General features: G+C 39.3%; 2 protein-coding genes across 3 annotated transcripts; one reads left to right on the forward strand and one right to left on the reverse strand.

Annotated features, from left to right (window-relative positions):
- Positions 1–2,631: 2,631 nt before the first annotated feature.
- On the reverse strand, positions 2,632–7,904 carry foxd1 (forkhead box D1). The gene has a single exon (XM_038733528.1). The coding sequence runs from the start codon at positions 7,634–7,636 to the stop codon at positions 6,596–6,598; it is 1,041 nt and encodes a 346-aa protein (XP_038589456.1). The 5' UTR covers positions 7,637–7,904; the 3' UTR covers positions 2,632–6,595.
- A 5,704-nt stretch (positions 7,905–13,608) lies between these two features.
- btf3 (basic transcription factor 3) lies at positions 13,609–19,001 on the forward strand. 2 transcript variants are annotated; one of them, XM_038733530.1, is made up of 6 exons: positions 13,609–13,696; positions 15,465–15,533; positions 16,871–16,984; positions 17,081–17,282; positions 17,455–17,511; positions 18,446–19,001. In XM_038733530.1, exons 2-6 carry the CDS (start codon positions 15,465–15,467, stop codon positions 18,490–18,492), a joined length of 489 nt encoding a protein of 162 aa, XP_038589458.1. In that variant the 5' UTR covers positions 13,609–13,696; the 3' UTR covers positions 18,493–19,001. The 2 variants fall into 2 exon arrangements, with proteins under 2 accessions (XP_038589458.1, XP_038589459.1); XM_038733531.1 differs by having other exon boundaries at positions 13,623–13,759.
- Positions 19,002–19,205: the final 204 nt, after the last annotated feature.

Here is a 19,205-nt window from a genome sequence, read left to right on the forward strand (position 1 = left end):
GGCGGAGAGCTAGAGAAAGAGGAGAATGAAGGGAAAGAAATATACAAACAGAAGAGAATGTTTGGGGGAGGAGAGGGGCAGGATATTTATGGAAGGAAAAGTGAGGATTGAATGGGCCCACATGGGTGGCTTCCAGTGTTGATGGGTTTTTTTCCCCCCTTGAGTGACAAGGCCATCGTCATTGAGAAATCAATGACATAACGCAGAAGATGCAGACTGAAATTTCAAACTTGGAGGCTGTCTGAGGAAGTCAGAGTTTGAACTACCCCCCAACTTACCCATCTACACACACACAAACACACACACACACACACACACACACACACACACACACACACACACACACATAGAAATTCTCTCCATATGGATACACACAGGCAAGGGCTTTTCATCTATCTGGTTTACTGGTTTGTTAAATTCTATATTCTCTGCGAGTGCAACGCTCTGTGTTTGCTGTATAGATTGCTGGCAGTCTGTGTTTAGAAGTGGTCCCGCTCATAGGAAATGTTTGGGTTCTGCCTTGTGTCAGCTGCAACCGTTGGTGTGGGTTACCTGTGGGTGTCACGATGATAAACGGGCTGCTGGAGCTCGATGAAGTGTTTATGACCGAAAGGCGTTGTTGCATGTAACTAATCAAGCCTGAAGCTGGTAGTCACAAGCAGTGCTTCTTTGGCAGACCCCTCTGAATGGTAATGCGATGATGCTTAATGATGTGTAGGATGCAAACGGTCAGCGGATGTTGCGGTGACATCACACAGCTGCCGGACTCAGAAGTCTTTAGAGTGACCGAGATTTGGGATTTTCCAACTGGCTGAGACGCTGTGGCTATGTGCAGCCAATTTTTGTCCTATTTATTGTTTTAACCTAAGTAGGAGATGTCTAGGTAACCTCTGTACTTTGTTTCAAGTGGACAGAATAATAAATTCTGCTGTAACAAATGGTTTGTTTCAAGCCGACTGTTATTTTATCATCACATTCTGCACAAGCGTGATGGATAAGCTACGGGCCCCAGTTGTTTGTATGAGCGGATAGCATGCCAAAGCAAACACGTGCAAGGCTAAAAAAGTGAAAAATGCAGTGAGAGGCAGCAACATAATTCTGCAGCATATCCCGGATCTGTGGGTTCACACTGAGGTGAGACAGGCAAGATGTAGAACAAATAAAAACACCCCTGAAAGTCTTCGGCTAAATAAATTATGTGCAAGGATGCGTAATCCTGCACTTCATGAAGTGGTGAAAGCTCATTGTTTCTCCCTGGCCTGTCTGGAGTGAGGTGGCCTGGAGCCAGAGTCTTTAATTCCTCTGTCAAACAGCACTTCATGCATCTGTACTTTAACTGCAAGTCTCATCACACTGGACTTCCATCATCACTCTGTCTCTGTCCGGGTGGATCAAAAGTGCTAAAATATGATGAAAGCTTTGTTCTCCTTTTTGTTAGCAAGCTCTGATCAGAGGACACAACGAAAGAAAGAAAGAAAGAAAGAAAGAAAGAAAGAAAGAAAGAAAGAAAGAAAGAAAGAAAGATGGGTCAGAAAAAGAAAGAGCAAAACGATGGCATTACAAAAGGGGAAAAGCAGAATCTATCCCAAAGCCACTCTTCTGTAGCAGGTCCTTGCAATTCTGAGCAGCCTCTAATTAGGGTAGTATTCAGGGGTGGCATTAGTTCCCAAACTTTTTAATGGGGTGGAAAGCGGAGCTCCTTTTAGAGAGAGGGGATAAGTGTAGCGGCCGTTCCATACACTGAATAGCAGATGGAGAGATTCTGCACCTCCCTGGGAGGTATTCACTCTTTTTACTCTTTTTTAAAATTTCATTCCTTGCACTCACCCCTTTTCCAATTGCTCTCTTTTTCTCATTTTCTCCTCTTTCCATACATTTTACATCAGCAGATGTTCTAAGGTTTAAACACATTATTTTTGCTTCTAATTTAAATAGACTGATCTGAACTGTTGAAATGCAGTATTCTGACCAACGCTGGCCCATTTACAGTGCTGTGGATCAATGTGCATAGTTCCTGTAATAAATAATTAAAATTAATTAATTAACAGATGCATAACTCAATTTTATTTCAATGATTTTCTTCAATTTGAATAAAAACATGAGTGGATAAAAATACATTCCTGACAAGAATGCTAATATTAAAACAAATGTATTTAGTGTCCATATATACAGATACACAGAAACACACTATTTCTTTGCTTTAATTTAGGATATTTAATGTATCTGTCCTTACCTATTTAGTCATGTGTGTTTTTATCCTTGTTTGAATTAAAAGTTTTAAAATGAAATAAAATACTTAATATTTATTTATAATATTTAATATATATTTACTTTTATGAGGTAAAAATCTTGAATTACTTGCATAATATTATTATGATAATACTGTCAATTGTTATTATTTACATTTATTATTATATAGAACACCAATAAAGACTTTTAATAAATAGCTTGTTTCACCCCACTGAGGACTTATTATATTATACTTCATGCACATTATATTTAAATTTTTCCTACACTGTTTTGTAAACTGCTTTTAGTGAGACAAAATGAAATAAGCTTCGATGACTGTACAGATCAACTTGCATTTATTATTTATTTATTTTAAATCACTTTGTTTATTTACCTTAAAACATTTCTCATTGGAGGAAAAACAAATATTATTAACAAAATCCCACATGCAGAACAGGGTCATATATAAGTGCTCATGCTGTGTGTATGCTATTTACACAAAAATAATAGCTCATCAAAACAACAGACTGATGAATATTGATATAACAAATAGCCACAAAAAAGAGTGTTTTTTAAACATTTGTGCATTGATGGTCTGTTTTATTTCATAGCTGAACACACTTCTAGGCCAGGAAACATTTACAAATCTATTTTCCATAGATACGTTTGAATCCAGATCCAACTGTTCAAATTAACTATCAAATTTATTTCCAAATACATTTTTTCTGTCTTTACAACACACTTCTGATGCTTTAACAAATTGATGACAAAAGCTGATGAGGTAGGTATGAGACTTATTTAATCAGTAGGGCCAGAGGTGTCCAAACGTGGCCCAAATGACCTGTTTACTGGCCTTATGTTTGTAGCCAAAGTCTTTATAACTTCTATTGAAATATAGATTATTCTGACAGCCCTGAATGACCTAACACATTTACCCAAAGCCCAGGGTCTTTTATGGGCTGAGTGTTGTATTTTATCCCCTTTCCTCATGACCTGTGACCCAGCAGGGTAAACTGCTAACTGAGCTTCAGTCATGCTCAAGAAGGCTGATGCCCACATGATCCATGACATTTCATGAAACGCGCCATTTTTTTTAACTGCAGGACTGCCTACATAATATGCTGTTGTTAATATTTCCTGTGTCACAACACTTAATGAACTAAAACGCTGAGTCACTTGATCGTTACATTTTAACAAGGTTTAGAAATTGCATGTGTCTTCTTTTTTCTTGGTGAATTCAACTAAATAAATGCCTTAAACAGTCTTTTTAAAAACTTAATGGCTTTCTGAATTCTTTATTCTAAACAATTGTTTGATCAGTCTGTGTAACTGTTTATGCATTCTACATATATATTCTATAATAATAAAATAAATATATAATAATAATAACATTAGCTAGCCATATATTTATTATTATTATTATTATTATTATTATTATTATTATTATTATTGTTGTTGTTATATAGGTATAGGGGCTATTTATGAAATGTCATGGTAATATAGGACGAATATTTAGGCTATCTAAAAGAAAATCACAGGGCCATTTTTGAGACAGGTGGTTCTGTTAAGTTCAACGATGGGGGTCGGTTGTTATCACATGGGTCAAAGGCAGCAGCATCCAGAAATAAGATTTTGACCTTCTATCGTGTAGATTCTTGACTTTAATCAACCAAACTAGCGCACATATTGGCTTAGATAGATAGATAGATAGATAGATAGATAGATAGATAGATAGATAGATAGATAGATAGATAGATAGATAGATAGTATTGCATTATTTTTAACTCAAATTTAACCAGGATGTTTCTTAACACAGAGCCCTACCTAAAAAAAGACGTTCTTTCTGAAACGTGTTTTCAATATGGCGTTTGAATGGTTGGTTTGAAGGCAGTGCTTCCAAAACGATGAAGTTTGTAACTTATTTAAAACCCACGTCGGGATACAAATCTTATAGGCTACATATCAGCATTAACACGTTCTAACTACTAGTAATATAGGCCTAAATAAATAAGATGTTACCAGAGAAGTTATGCAGAGGTAAAATAGACCTAGTAGGCTACAGGGCATAGGACATCCTACAGAATAACACAAGGCCTTAGACTGCACTAGCCCATTACCAAGTGGGCTAGCCTATTTCAGAAGGTCACATGCGATCAATCAACTTAGGTGTACTTGTGAGAGGGTTGTAGCATCCACTAGGCTATTGAATATAGCTAATAGACTACCTAATTTTGGTGTATCCATCTGCATGAAATACCGAGAAATTAGATATAGATAGCCTAGATAAAATAAAAAATAGCCTACACTGAATTATAATTCACTATTGACCACAGACACAATGGAAATCCCATATAGGACTCTACAGCCATTAGCAAAATCCCGCGCGACTACAGATGTTATTATAGGCCTATGTGCATGAATTATTCTTGCCTTTTCCCTGTTTAACCTACTCTATTTATAAACTAGTCCATGCAGTAGCTACAACTGACCTTCTTCTCTATCTCTGTGTGTGTGTGTGTGTGTGTGTGTGTGTGTATGTGTACGTATGCGTGCGCGCGCGCCTGTCTGTCTCTCATTGCGTGTTACATCATCACGCAATAGCTGTCCTCCTGTGGCCTACTGAACTGGCTCTAAGCGCTGATCCAATTTGGCTATCTACTAGGCTTACACACAAACACACGCACACACGCGTGCGCACAAACACACACGTTGCTTGAATAAGGGGAGGCAGACACACGCAGTCGACGGGCGCACACATCCAGTCACGGAAGCAGCGGGGCTGTACTCATGAAAGGTCTGACACATGCAACATCACGGTAACACGTGTTACAGCCCTGAGCTTCAGCACCTGCTTCGGACTGAAATGAATAATGTTTGTCAGTGTTTAAAAATATGAAATCATAATCCACTTGCAAATCTTCCTTTACCCCAGCTCCAGTGTGTAAATATCTGCAAATGCATCTGTTCTTCTCTGTTAATACAGCATTCTGTTTGGCTTTTTGTGTCAGCGGCTACTTGCACATTCCAAATTACATACTCTTTCCTATGTGGGGCCAAAAAAAGAGACCCAAATAAAGGTGAGTAAACACTAAAAACGGTGAGTGGATGAAGGTGGTTTTAACCTCCACTACATCGCGGTCCCTGTGCCCTGCTGACCCTGTGGCACACCGGAGCGACACTTTAGGTGCAACATTTCATTTTCTCTGGCGAACGGTGTCAGATAAGAGCAGATAATTAAATATTGGATGAGGAGTGTTTTCTCAAGAGCTGGCCAGCTCCGGCATATACACCGACCTGAAGCAGGCAAAATACAGCCTCTGTCTCACCCCGCTGACACCTTCCTGTACGCTCGCCGTAATTACGAGGATGAGTGTGAGAGAGGTCAGATGGACACGCAGGCCTCATGTGCGCATGTTCCAAAGTGTACAGTGCAGACATTAGAGAGTGTGTAACATCTGAACAAACTGTTTAATAAGCTTAACGGTATATCTTTAAACCAAATAGGTCTATATATTTCAATAGTTTTAGGCTCATGGCGTGCACACGCTCTCTAAAACAGAAACACTTGTAACCCCCCTCCCCAATCAAAACCATTCAGCTGTTATCCTAAAGCTTATTTTGATTGTTGTTACTGTATCAGCTGATTAGCAAGCACAGTCCCAATGTAAAGAACCGATACAATCATAAACACTTATCTGATTTCCTCCTAGCATAAACCCCGGGGCAGCAGTATAGGCCCAGGAAGCTCAACGTAATTTCATACATTTATTTCCAATACAAATTACCTTTTTTTGCAAAACGAAATTTATTCTTGTTGAAAAAACAAACTGTGTAAAAATATCACACTTCAATTACACAATACTTGCCAAAAAATGTACAATGTTTTATTACTGAAATAAACACACACTGCATATTATTATAAATGTAAGACTTTTCTCTCTGTGTTTTTTAATACAAAGCTCAAATCAAAACCACAAAAATGTTTTGATTTGCCAAACTAATAAAAAACAAGGATGTGTTTGACACAAATACATTAATAGCCTATTTTTTTTTTAAACATGTGATCATTTATAACCTGTCCATTAAGTCGTTATCCTGAGACGTCCTAAACAGTGACTGAAACGAATTACTTGATAGAAAAGACATGGAAAGTTCGTGGCCAAAAGTCTGATTCACACCGAAAAAAAATAACATAAATATATATTTTAAACAGCATGAATATAGGCACAAATAGTGTTGCTTATGTCCATCATTCAGCTGCGTGCTATCAAATAAACATACAAAAATAATCCTACCTTCAAAGAGGGTCGTTTTTTGTTTTGTTGTGTCTTTTTTTTTTAGTTTCTTGAAAAGTTTGTTAAGACATTTAACAGCCACTAGAGCCGCTGACAACTCTGTTCGGAAAGTTTTCAACCGGGTGTAAAACAGCTCCGGGATGGACGGTCTGCGGCTGGCTGGCCGCTGGAGGTCCCAAAGAGGACGGTAAGACCGGGACAATGACCGGAGAAGTCCTGGAGGGGCTCAATGACCCACCGATGATACTCTCTATGGAGAAGGGAGATCGCTGCACTGGTGAGCTGGACTTCTGCACCGGGGCGGCAGCCTGAACGCTGGCTGAGCCCATGGAGCTGAGCTGGGGATAAAACCTACTCCTGGCTAAGTCCGTGGTGGGCATCAAAGAGGGTGCGGGGATAATGGTTCCCGTGTGTGAATGTGAATGCCTGGAGTGCTGCTGTTGCTGCTGCTGCTGAAAAGCAAAAAGTGCAGAGTGTGTGTGGTAGGACTGGAGCTGGATGCCGTATCCTCCGCAGCCGTACGGTCCGTACCCGTACGCAGCAGCGGCGGGGAGAAAGCTGTTGTGTTCCCGCAGCAGGTCCTGCGCCTGCTGCCGCTTGAAGCGTTTCCTCCGCCTGAGAAAGCTTCCGTTGTCAAACATATCAGCCGACTCTGGGTCCAAGGTCCAGTAGTTGCCCTTCCCAGGGTTCCCGGGCTCCCTCGGTATCTTCACGAAGCAGTCATTTAGGGATAAGTTGTGTCGGATGGAGTTCTGCCAGGCCGGGAACTTCTCCCGGTAGTACGGGAAGCGGTTGCTGATGAAGTCGCAGATCTCGCTGAGAGTGAGCCTCTTTTTGGGGCTCTGCAGGATGGCCATGGTGATTAAGGCGATGTAGGAGTAAGGGGGCTTCACCAGGGTGTTCTTGCCCGCCGGCTTGTAGGTATCCCTTGAGGAGGTGGAGCCGTCCAGGCACGGAGGAGAGCCCGCCAGGAGGATACCGTCGTGCATCTGCGCCACCTCGTCCACGTAGGAGCGTGTCTGGCTGTCCCCATCCTCCCCCTCGCCGACCACGTCTATGTCAGTCTCTTCCGAAAGGATGGAGGCATCCGACATCTCTGAGCTCAGAGTCATGGCTCACACACGGCTGTGCCCTGCGACGCCAGATGAGGAAGACGATGAGATGCACAAGCTGCCCTGCCCTCCCTCTTCAAAAACTCATATGAGGAGGGGGAGAGGAGAGGAGCACGTGTCGCCGGCGGTGAGAGATGCCCCCCTGTTTTCTGGCTATTTCCATATGTTGTCAGGATTTTATCGCCGACTAACGAACGGTCCTGTCGATGCCAGGCTCGGGGAATGTGCCGGGAAACCTGCAAAAGGTCCAGATCTAAATCCAGAGGGGGCGGATCTTCTCTCGTTATTTATATCACCGCCCTGGTCACATGGTGAGGAAACGTCACCTAGGAAAATGAAATGAGAGAGAAAACATTAAATAACAAAAAAGGTCTTTGAAAATTAACTGTGAGTGGTTTTTAAAAAAAAAGTATGGTGGGGCCTACATCCTTTTTAGTGGTCATTCATGGTGCCCTATAGTCCACACTAATCTGAAGCTTTTATTCCACCCCGGTGTTTTGCGCAAAAATAGATGTTAGAAGAAAACATCTTTAAGAAAGCCTAATTGCTGGTATGGCCACTGCTAAGATCGAAGAGGATATTTTGACAACCGTTTTATTTATCTAGGCTCATTTAAGCTACTAGAGTGATACATTAAAGGAGCACATGCACACTTCCTGTTTTTCTTTTTAATATGCAGAAAAAAATACTTGGGATCAAAAAATAGGTTGTTGATAAAATCTAAAGACCTGTTATATTTAGTATGAATGCCTTCTGAAATATAGTGCGGAGACCGGTGCACCATATCTAAGGAGCTCAGTTTGCGTGATTCCGTAGTTATCTAGATTATCCGCGAGCCATTTGTAATGGAAAAGAGTCAGCTGTTAACTCGAATCAGTCACGGGTCACGCAGAGCATGCAAGCCCCAGATATAAGGCCTCTGCCGTGCCTCTGGAGCATGATGCTATGCCTGTGGTGTGTACAGTGCTATTAATTTTAATTTATTTTATGCAGTTGGGTGAATGGAATTGATAATAATATAATAAGTTATAAATAGGTGTTTATCAAAGCAAAAAACATGAATGACATTTCTTACGGTTTTACAGGTTAAAAGAGAATAAAGTGTTAGTCCTCAGTTTGTCAGGTGAAAATTACACAATGTGTGCAGGCTTATTAAAAAGCACGATTTATGATACACCCTAATTGTCCCGATTGCATATTAAAATGGAACCAGAAAGTATTTCACTCATGTTTGCTGATTTTACAATAGGCGTATTATGTTGACACGTGTTTCACGTCATTATTAGATTAGTAAGTCCAGATGAAAATAGATTAGGCCTATGTTTTATTATGCTGATTTTTTTTTCTGAATGACCATCTCCCTATGGTTCAGTTTTGCCTTCAAATGCTTATGTTACTGATAAGGTGCATATGAATGGAAAACAGCAGACATGGTTTAAAGCAAAGCAAGCACATTTACCAAAATGTTACACTCTGCTAAGTTTAATTAAATTATTAAAGAAAAAACGAGCTATGTGCATTTTACTTCTCACTTTATTTGTTCTAAAAAGGAGACGCTATCAGTACTTTTCAGTTGCAGTTGGCCTGAAAACACGCTTAGACTAATAAAAATCTAAACATATGGTGACGTATCATGACTTCATTGCAAACTGGTATATATTCAGGTACTGTGTGGCCCTTCAGTAACTTTTCAGAGGTTCCCATTTGACCAGCGCCATCTAGTGGTGAAGCTGTCTCACAATTAAATCACTTATGGGCCATAAAGATACAATCTTGCAAACTGAAGGTGTCACAAGCAGAAATTTGTACTAATGTCAAATAAACCATTTTAGTAGCCTGTAGATATTACTGTAAAAAATAGATTTATCATAAAACTATCCCGACTGGCCTATATAAATAATAATTTATTTTCATAGGCCCTTGCAGCCCAATAAGCAGTGGCTTTTGTAAAATTAATGAGAAAATTTAGAGGGGAAAAACATACAAACAATATTTTCAGTAATTTCTGATCACTGATTGTTATTTTCCTCGATTATATTTTATTCATTATATTTTATTACTTATTAGCCTACTTATATTTATTTTATTCATTACTTCTGCAACTTCACAGTTTGAAATGGCAGACGGCATCACCATATAAAAACTTTATGCAGGCTACTTTATATTGATTTTTTAATATAGAGACAAAATATAACCTGATGAAAAACCTCGTCAGAGAAAGCTAGACACACACGTTTATTTTCAAATAAATAGTGTTCATAAATAGACAAGGAGGAATTGTGGCAACAAATAGGCCAAGACTCGTTCATGCAGAGACTAGTGTTGTTTTAATCGAATCAGTTTTCATATTGCCCCCACTCATATTACCTCAATAAATGATATTGATTGAACATATGATTGATTAAAAAATAGGCCCCAAACAAGTTCGCATGGATTGTGCGATGATTTAAGATGTGTTGTATTTCATCAGGATTAGGCTAAAATACCCCATTATGGATTTATCTAATAAAACGTCAACCTTCACAGAAAAGAAGTTGATGTGCCTCTTGTTTTATAGAAGTTCGTCGTGGACTTCTTACTCGTAAGCCCACAGTAGTTCTCCATCTTATTCTATTCTCTTATATATTTACAGACGTGTCTTTCAATTGCAGAGCCCAAAATATATGGATTAAATTTAAGCACAATAACTTTCAAACTTATGTGAATGCACTGCCTGACACTATCAGGGGGAAAAAACAACATGAATGAAGACCAGGCGATTTTTTTGTTCTTACTCGGCCGACACTTAACAAACGGCAGCACTCGCATGTGCGGTAAACCACCTCTAAAGTGTTTCTAAATTCCCCCTCTGCGATCCGAGGGTGTTTCCGTCCCATGGGGTACCAAGAAAGCACTTAACTGTTTAAACGCAATCCCTGCATGCCTCCCTCTTGGTCTGACAAAACCTCTGTCACCAAAACGCTCCCTGTCAGAAGTGTGTGTGGGGCATATGATTAACGTGTATCACATGCAGAAAAGGCGAAGCAGCAACACCGATAGCCATACATCGCTGTGGGGAGAATAAACTTGGCCATAGGTCTGTAGGCTAGGCCTATAGGATGACGAGTAGCCTAGCCCATCACACTGATCCAAATTTAAATTGGACAAAAAGGTTAAATAAAATGTGAAATATTCTTATATTGCATTGCATCTCAGTGGGAATATTTAGAAATATACATAGGAAGGTCAAAACGTGTTGCAGTTTATATTCTTGCACTTGAAGGGTACAAACGCCACACTCTTTGGATAATTTGGCAGTGGTTGGGTCTCTCAACATATCCAAAACATGGGTCTGAAAAGCTTAAACGAACGTTTCTCAGAGGGCCATGATAAACTTAAATCAATCGTTCATGACTCTTTTCAGATGTTTCCTGTCACACGTAACCTAATTACCAAACTCTGAATTGATTGATAATAAATTTGTCAATCTGAAGACTTCTATGGGAAATAAAAAAAAACAAAACCTAACAACTAGTAGGCTAATCAGAGGCAGCGATAGCCTACTTAGCACAGTTAAGAAAAATATTACATGTGCAATTCATGTGCCTGCAAAGTTAGTTTTCTCACGCCGTTTTTGTATCACTGTGAGGTAGAAGGTGCATTAATTTAGTTACCCTACGAATTCACGTGCATTACTTTTAAATAGGGGGACATTATCGGACGTCTATTCAGGAACACATTGTTTAAAGCCCTCAAAAAGTTCCTCTAACGGCCCCATAGGTCCCTGATATAGGCCCTAGCCTCAGGTCCCTGATCTGTCAGGGTCGGATGGAGTGTGGGGGGGGCAGGTGATTATCTTGTGGTTGCAGGGCAGAAAAAAGAAACAAAAACATGTTGTTATATAAACTATTATTATACATTGTATTTAAGAATAAATGTTGGTGTTATTTCGTGTTCTCTGTATTGGCTGGTATATGTGAAAGCCTGCTCAGAAAGGTTTTTGTCACCATAGCTACAAGAGAACTTACTTATTTTCACACCAAGATCATCAGATGCTGATTTTGTGTTAGCATATTTACAGGCAACAAAAACATGAGAAAATGCTTATTTCTATACATGCTGATTTGTGTTATGATGAGAAAGAAATCTTCAGATACCCTGTAGTTCTCGAACAGCACCCTCAATAGACCAGAATGCACTGCAGTCACAAGTAAAGTCTTACCTTTTTTCCAAGTCCTGTCTGCTTCAGTGCCTCAATGTAACAAAATGAAAACCTTTACTAGCCTACTTGAAAGACAAACAGACAAAGCTGGTTGAGATGAAATGCTGAAACTTCTCAGAAGGCTGATCTACCAGATTAAACATGATCTGAGGTGAGTTTACAAAGAGAGTGCAAATATCAATATCATATCCTCCTATTTCACCGAAGGGTACAGCACACACAAATAGTTGTGCTTAGGTTGAATGATACATACAAGGTGAAAGGATCATAACGGAAGACCATGTGCACATGTGGATATGATGGACATAATTTGCTTATGTCCTTACATAGTTTATGGAGAACAGAGCAAACTGATCTGAACTGAAAACTGAAACAGTTTTATAGGTTTTAGTTATTTTTCATCATGAAACATCATAGGTGTGAAGTTACTGTAATGAAATATTCCAATGAACAAATTACAAAGCTATATCATATTTTAATAAACACATTTCTACATATTAAAAGGACCATACTGCTGTTTCTGCATTTTTAAACCTAAATTCGATGATCAATTTGTCAAATCTTTTCTGATAAATTACAAAAAATTTATAAAAAATGATGACTGTCGTTCTCCTTCTGTAAAATAAATCATGAATGTACTTCTACTCAGTACAAGTCCACTAATTCAACTCATACAATTCAAAGCATGTTTTCTTTTAAAGGTTCCACAGTAAGAAGTAATAACACTGGTGACTGGTGTCCATCATAAAACAATTGTCTCTGGGCATTATCATTATCATGGAATAGGCAACATGCCAACACTGCACTATAAAATGCAAATGTTGCCTCATCAGCACTGTTCTATAATAAAACTCACTGAGCTCTCTCCACAGGTGCCTAACATGTTCATGTCTTGTGACCACTCAACTTGAGACAAACCTCTGAAACTGTTTGGAGGCCCCTTGGGAAGCCCCACCTCACCACTTTGAAAACCTCAGATCTAAAGGAAGCACTATCAGTTGCAGCCTGAACTATATATTCCATCAGCAGTGGACTCCGGCTCAGCTACCTTCACCAAACAACACAAGCAAACAAACAAGGTAGTGAGAATTGCTCATTGAATTGATCACGTTCCCCTCATCTTTGTCTCTCCATTGCAACAACCTGAATAAAAAACCACTGAACATACACAAATAAATCAGTTCGCTCTGCAGGTATCTCAGCACATTGTGCACCTGTATGTGCAGGCACTTCACCCTTGAAGATGGAGAATCTGACAAAAGCAATGAATTGAGGTACGGGGCTTCACTGGAAGGCCTTTACACTGATGCAGCTGAAAGAAGATGACAGTACACAGATTATGTTTGTGGTAGCCTGGCATGCTTGTTGCTTGATAAATGTTAGCCTAAACCGATTGACTGAATTAACCTTTTGCCGTTAAAATTACATGTATAATAGGCTACTTAATATATATATATATATATATATATATATATATATATATATATATATATTCTTAGTATTACTGTATATTTGATGTTAAATACATGGTTTTCATTTCATCCTACTGTAACTCAGTTCATTACAAGAGTCTACAAAACACCCACTGAAGCTGTAGCTTTTAAAAGGCTTTATTCTTAATTATTTAATTAATATTTCAAGTACTGCATGTCTTCTGAATCTGAGGCAGCCCAAAATTCAAACTGTTCTTTCATCTTAAACTTTACATGTGGTTTCAAGTGGTGAAAGTGTTTCCTGCAAAGCTGTGCTCGGGGCTGAAAACCCCACTGCTTGACTGCGTTTTTTTTGTCGTACGTCACTTCCTCCATCCTCTCTCGCTTCCATCTTGCTCCCCGCATGTGTCTGCTGTTAGTTTACAGGTCAGTGCGGAGCTTTAAATACCTTCTTCCCTGCACTGTTTTCCCCCGGTCCGACGACAAGAGGTAAACGAAAGCCTTTACTGACTAGGTGGCTGAAATCTGGCGGGGTTTGAAGCTGTGTGGCTGTGAGTGACAGGCAGGCCGTCCACTCCACTATCTCCCAGTTAGCTAAGAAGCTAGCTAAAGTTAGCCTACAAGTTCTAAACCACACCTTGCTTCTGTACAATGGTTGGCTAAATTAGTCAGCAAACGTTAGCTTAACCCTACCTGACGCTACCTGCGGTGCGTTACCTTATTTTGTTTGGTCTGCCATAGCCTTGTTGTTAGTTTGCTGTCCTCGCTTTTTGTTCATACTACAGACTAAGCTAACGTTACAAATAAGGGGAACCATTAGCTTTCGATAGATAATAAACACAACTCAACGCATTTGACTGACACTGACAGCTCCTTAGTGGATTTTCAACGCAACGTTATACGCTTTGAAAACCACACCCACACCAAAACATCTGCTCCTTTCTTGTGTGTGTTTACATGTGCGAGGATTTAGGTAAGTTACACGCTGACGACACAACTTGCGTCTGCACTGCAACAATGTACGTATGTCTTGATGTAAATAAGAGCTGATAATGTAGGATTTACCGTGCGTGCAGATCTGAATCGGAATTACGACCTTAATTTTAGATATTAATTTATAGCTAAATTCTATAGTCTTAGTTTGTCTCTAGCGTGTCAAGGAGAACATGCTAAAAAAGTTATGTTATGTTTAAAGTGTGTGTGTGTGTGTGTGTGTGTATGCATGTAGTATGTGTACTAACATGATCATACCCTAGATGGTTACAGTTATGTTGGTAAAACCTGAATATGTGGTTGTTTATACTCTACTTAGTTTTCTTAAAGGCTTTCTAAGTGTGCACATCTGCATAGAAGAAGAAAAAAAATTCGAATAGGGAAAGTAACCTTTCTTCTTAATGAAGAAGTGATGATGGTGGAGCACAGTATGCTATTATTGTTATACTAGAGTGGCTGCTGAGGAGGTGAGTTGCCAGAGAGGCAGCACAATGAAGAAGAAAAACAAAAACAATCTGTTCTGCAGGACTTATCTTTGTGGGATGTCTCATTTCAGCTACACCAGGTGTGTGTGTATGTGTGTGTTTTCTCAAAATTCATGTTGTCAGAAGGGTGTGATCAGATACAAAACCATTTAGTCATGCTAAAGCACCGGAGAAAAAGCCGTAGATCATTCACCTGATGTCTATCACCACACCACCATCCATTTATCTTCTGGGCTAGATTTTCCAACAATGTAGATTGTGTTTGCAGTGCTCGGTCAGATCTGCATGTGGATCACACCCAGTGTGGACTAGTCACTATATGCACTAACTTCAAGTGAGGCAAGCCTGAATAGCAGGCTAGCTAAGGAGCTGCAAAGCTTTCAGGGAAACTTTAATTTCTGTCTGCACCTGAACATACATTACAGTTACAGCTAGGATGAAACACTGCAACACTGCACAGTCTCGATAGAGTTCATCATATTGACTGTAGGTAAAGGTCAAAAGAAAATAATATACAATAACAGCATATAATTTATTAATACTGTAATGCTGTTAATCTTTGAATTGGTATTATAAGTTTGTAATGTTTGGGAGCTAGCCTGTGTAATATTGCAGTATTACATGAGTTAATTGCTAAATTTCCCAAATGTCTTAATGAAAAAAGCTGTGCTGGTGGCACAAACATAATCTCATGTAATGTGCTTTTATTTTTGCAGATGAAAGAAGCAATCATGAATCAAGAAAAACTTGCTAAATTACAGGAACAAGTCCGCATCGGTGGAAAGGTAATTGACTAAATGAATGCACACATCACATGTTTACATGAAATGCTCAATTTTCTTCTCTGCTATTTGTAAATGCATTAAGAAATGCTTAGTTTTCAGGGTTTAGCACCAGGGTGCAACAACTAATTGACGTAGTGGACGAAAATCGATAATTAAATTCGTTGCCAACAAATTTAATTATTGATTCGATTTGTTCACGACGTTATCGGGCATTTGATTGATTGTTAATGGTGCTGTGAGTAACACATAATTATGATACACAACAGCCGCATTCACATTCCAGATGTGCCCTGACTTTACAAGCATAAACGATGCATCGCTCATGGCGACGTTCCCAGCTGGAGAACGTGTTGTTGCCGAGTGTGCAAGATTGGACAGTTTCATACTCTCTAAAGAAGAGAAAACAGTTCTCCTGTCTATGCGTGAGGCGGTGGGTAATCTGCCTCAAACTCCCTTAAAAAAAATCAGTTCTGTGAGGGTTAAGTTAAGGGAAAATATATAAATGTTGTACTACAAAAGCGTAGTAAATTCGGCAAATGTAATGCATGACGGTATTCCTTTCTTTGTAAATTGTGTCAGTTTGTCCCGGTGTGTTGCAGTACTGGCGTGTCAACTGCTCCATTACTAAACAGCAGATCAGCTGCTGAGATCAGGACTTGATTTCAGTGGGACTTTCTTTTGCTGCAGCAGAAACATTCATTAAAAGATGTATTTTTTTTAAAGCAGTATTTATTTTATTGTCGTGACTGTTAATTAGCACATGCCTAAAAGAACCTCAAGTTTAATTTAAAAGCTGATGGCTAAATAAGACGCATTGTGTAATTTTGCTATTCATAATCCGAATAGTCAATTATTCGTTTCAACGATCGATAGATTAATCGGCTATCAAAATAGTCGTTAGTTGCAGCCCTAAAAGGAAGTGAAACCAGTACAGTTTCACTGTTTCAAACAAACAATTTCAGTGTCATAAAGTTAGTACAAACTTTATAAATGAAAAAGATGGAGATGAAATGCTGATTGAAAAGAGGTGACCTGACAAACTGTGTGTGAATAAGAATTGAGACGATATGGTGACATAAGGCTTTGATGTGAGGCAGTGCAGCTACATGCATCTTAAGCTCTACAGCAACACATTTTTAAAGGTAGTTTCTATGACAACTGGCAATTTTATCTTTAGTTTGTGAACATAGCAGCAGTAATTTTAGGCAACAGTGTACTGTGGGTCACAGAGTGAACTAAAATAAACAGACTAAGAATGGTCATCGGTTGCAGATCAGATGCGGTCATTAAGAACTGGAGGTTGACATAGAAACATGTTTGTATGAATGTCCCCACAGGGTAGTGCTCGCAGAAAGAAGAAGGTTGTACACAGAACAGCAACTGCAGATGACAAGAAGCTCCAGTTCTCCTTAAAGAAACTTGGTGTCAACAATATTTCTGGTATTGAAGAGGTAAGCATAAACTTTCATCTGTATTTTTTTTTTTGTCTGCTTCAGCACTGACTGTTCTTTTGTTAGTTGACAGTATAAAACTTTGTTCTATTACAGGTCAACATGTTTACAAATCAAGGAACAGTCATCCACTTCAACAACCCCAAAGTGCAGGCGTCCCTCGCAGCCAACACCTTCACCATCACTGGCCACGCTGAGACCAAGCAGCTGACCGAGATGCTGCCGGGTATCTTGAACCAGCTGGGAGCCGACAGCCTGACGAGCCTCAGGAGACTCGCTGAAGCCCTGCCAAAACAGGGTCAGTAACCTATAATACTAAAACATATTCAAACATCTTGAATAAAGCCATAGTTTACCAAAGATCCCGCTGTATATTCATAGCTATATATTCTGCCTGGTCCTTTAGGATCGGCCACTTGACCATTTAAACTGCTCTTCAAGCCTCTCACAGATCTTTTCTGTTCTCACAGCTGTAGATGGAAAAGCGCCAATTGCAACAGTAGAAGAAGAGGATGATGAAGTTCCAGGTGAGTGCTTAAATGTCTTATTTTACATTACACTTAGCTGTCCATGCACAGTAGTCTGTTCCATCATTCAAAATGAAAGATTACTTCACCACAGTAAACTAAAATGTGGTCGTCTTGCGTCAAACTCCTTTGCAGTCTTATGTGGAAATACTCCTTCACACTTGTCCATTAACAGGCAAGGTTTTTTTTTCTCTCTCTCTCTGTTAAATAATCATGGCAGGTTTGTTTTCTTTTGGCTTGTGAAAGGGGTCATATGAAGGGGATTCATCAATGACTTTAGATGATGGTGCAATGCAGGGTTTTGTGTTTGAATCTCAAGTTCATTGTTTATAAGTTCTTAAGATCCAGTTTGCTTTTCTTTGTGAGGAAAATGGTCCAAACACATGAGGTTGCCATTACAATAATCCCAGCTTTTCCCAGGGCTTTTCTCCCTGCAGCCTTAGTTCTCACTAATGTAACAAACGATTACACATGTATTCAGCAATAAGAGCAGTTGAAGGCTGATGGCACAGGGTTAACAGCCATTGCCATCATGTTGTTATTGGAGTTAAGTTTCCTTTTTTTTTCTCCCACTGAAGGAACATGTTTACTGAGACCTTTTGGATCATTTCCATTTTAACTCTTGATCCTTTGAGCCAAAACTTAGAAAGGCAGATTTCTCACATTTCATGGAGTAATTGAGGCCAACTTTTTGATGCTTTATACGCCATCATTTTCACAGCTGTCTTCAGTAGTTAAGGGCCTCATATGTCGAGCATATTGCAGTCTATATATGAGTGGGAAACCTGAGCATTGGAAGAATTGGGATAGCTTTACACCTATTATGTTTCAGATAAACATGCTTTTCCTGAATAGTGCTGCGGCACCTCTGAGTCATTTGTTGCAGATGGCCCTCTACTCAATCACTTTACCACTGAATCTTTTGTTGTTTCAGATCTGGTGGAAAATTTCGACGAAGCATCCAAGGATGAGGCTAACTAGAGGAAATTTGACTCCCCGGAGTGTCAAAAGCTTGACAGGACCATGTGGGGCACAAGATGTTTTTCTGTCTATTTCGTGAGGTGGAAAGATAAAAGTTAAGAGTACCTGAGAAGATGGATTATCTGTCAGCTTTTGGCTGTGAGCATTCTGTAATATGTGCAACACCTGAATGAAATATTTGCATACTTCTAAGTGAATTATTTTTGAGTAATTTTCTAGAATAGTACTCTAAAGTATTAAAAAACACCAGGGGTAGCAGTATTTAAGGGAAAGGTATTTTAGTACATTCCACCTCTTCTGTTCCACCAGACTCTCCAAATGCTTGTTGTGCTTTGTGGTCTGTATGTCAAGTTAAGAGTGCGAGATTGTGTGTAAAATGTTGTGTTCAAAGCTCCTGCTGTACATCTGTGTCCTCCCATGTTACTGAACCTTAATTCTTTGTGGCCTCACTCAAACCACCATATCTGGAATAAAACCTTTGCTACTGTCAATAAATAGCCAAAAGTTCAGCTTTATCTTTTTTTCTGCATTACGAGGTGAAGGATTTATCGCTATAGCTCTTATAAGATGGGAAATGTATCTTCAGGTACAGTATAATGGTAGATACAGATAAATTAGACACTGACAATCATTGGGGGAAAAGAGACTAAATGTATAACCATAAAAAATATATTTTAGGGATGACATGTTTTTCAGTCCAGACTGACATAGCT

This window comes from Micropterus salmoides, unplaced genomic scaffold (assembly GCF_014851395.1).
Source record: "Micropterus salmoides isolate LMB-PRFRI ecotype aquatic unplaced genomic scaffold, ASM1485139v1 Ms_hic_scaffold_20, whole genome shotgun sequence".
NCBI lineage: Eukaryota > Metazoa > Chordata > Actinopteri > Centrarchiformes > Centrarchidae > Micropterus > Micropterus salmoides.

Excerpts from the sequence above, each read along its gene's own strand:
- foxd1 (XM_038733528.1), bottom strand. The coding sequence starts at position 7,636 with ATGACTCTGAGCTCAGAGATGTCGGATGCCTCCATCCTTTCGGAAGAG.
- btf3 (XM_038733530.1), top strand. The coding sequence starts at position 15,465 with ATGAAAGAAGCAATCATGAATCAAGAAAAACTTGCTAAATTACAGGAA. Across the intron at positions 15,534-16,870 it reads AAGTCCGCATCGGTGGAAAG|GGTAGTGCTCGCAGAAAGAA; the intron begins GTAATTGACTAA and ends ATGTCCCCACAG. Across the intron at positions 17,512-18,445 it reads AGAGGATGATGAAGTTCCAG|ATCTGGTGGAAAATTTCGAC; the intron begins GTGAGTGCTTAA and ends TTGTTGTTTCAG.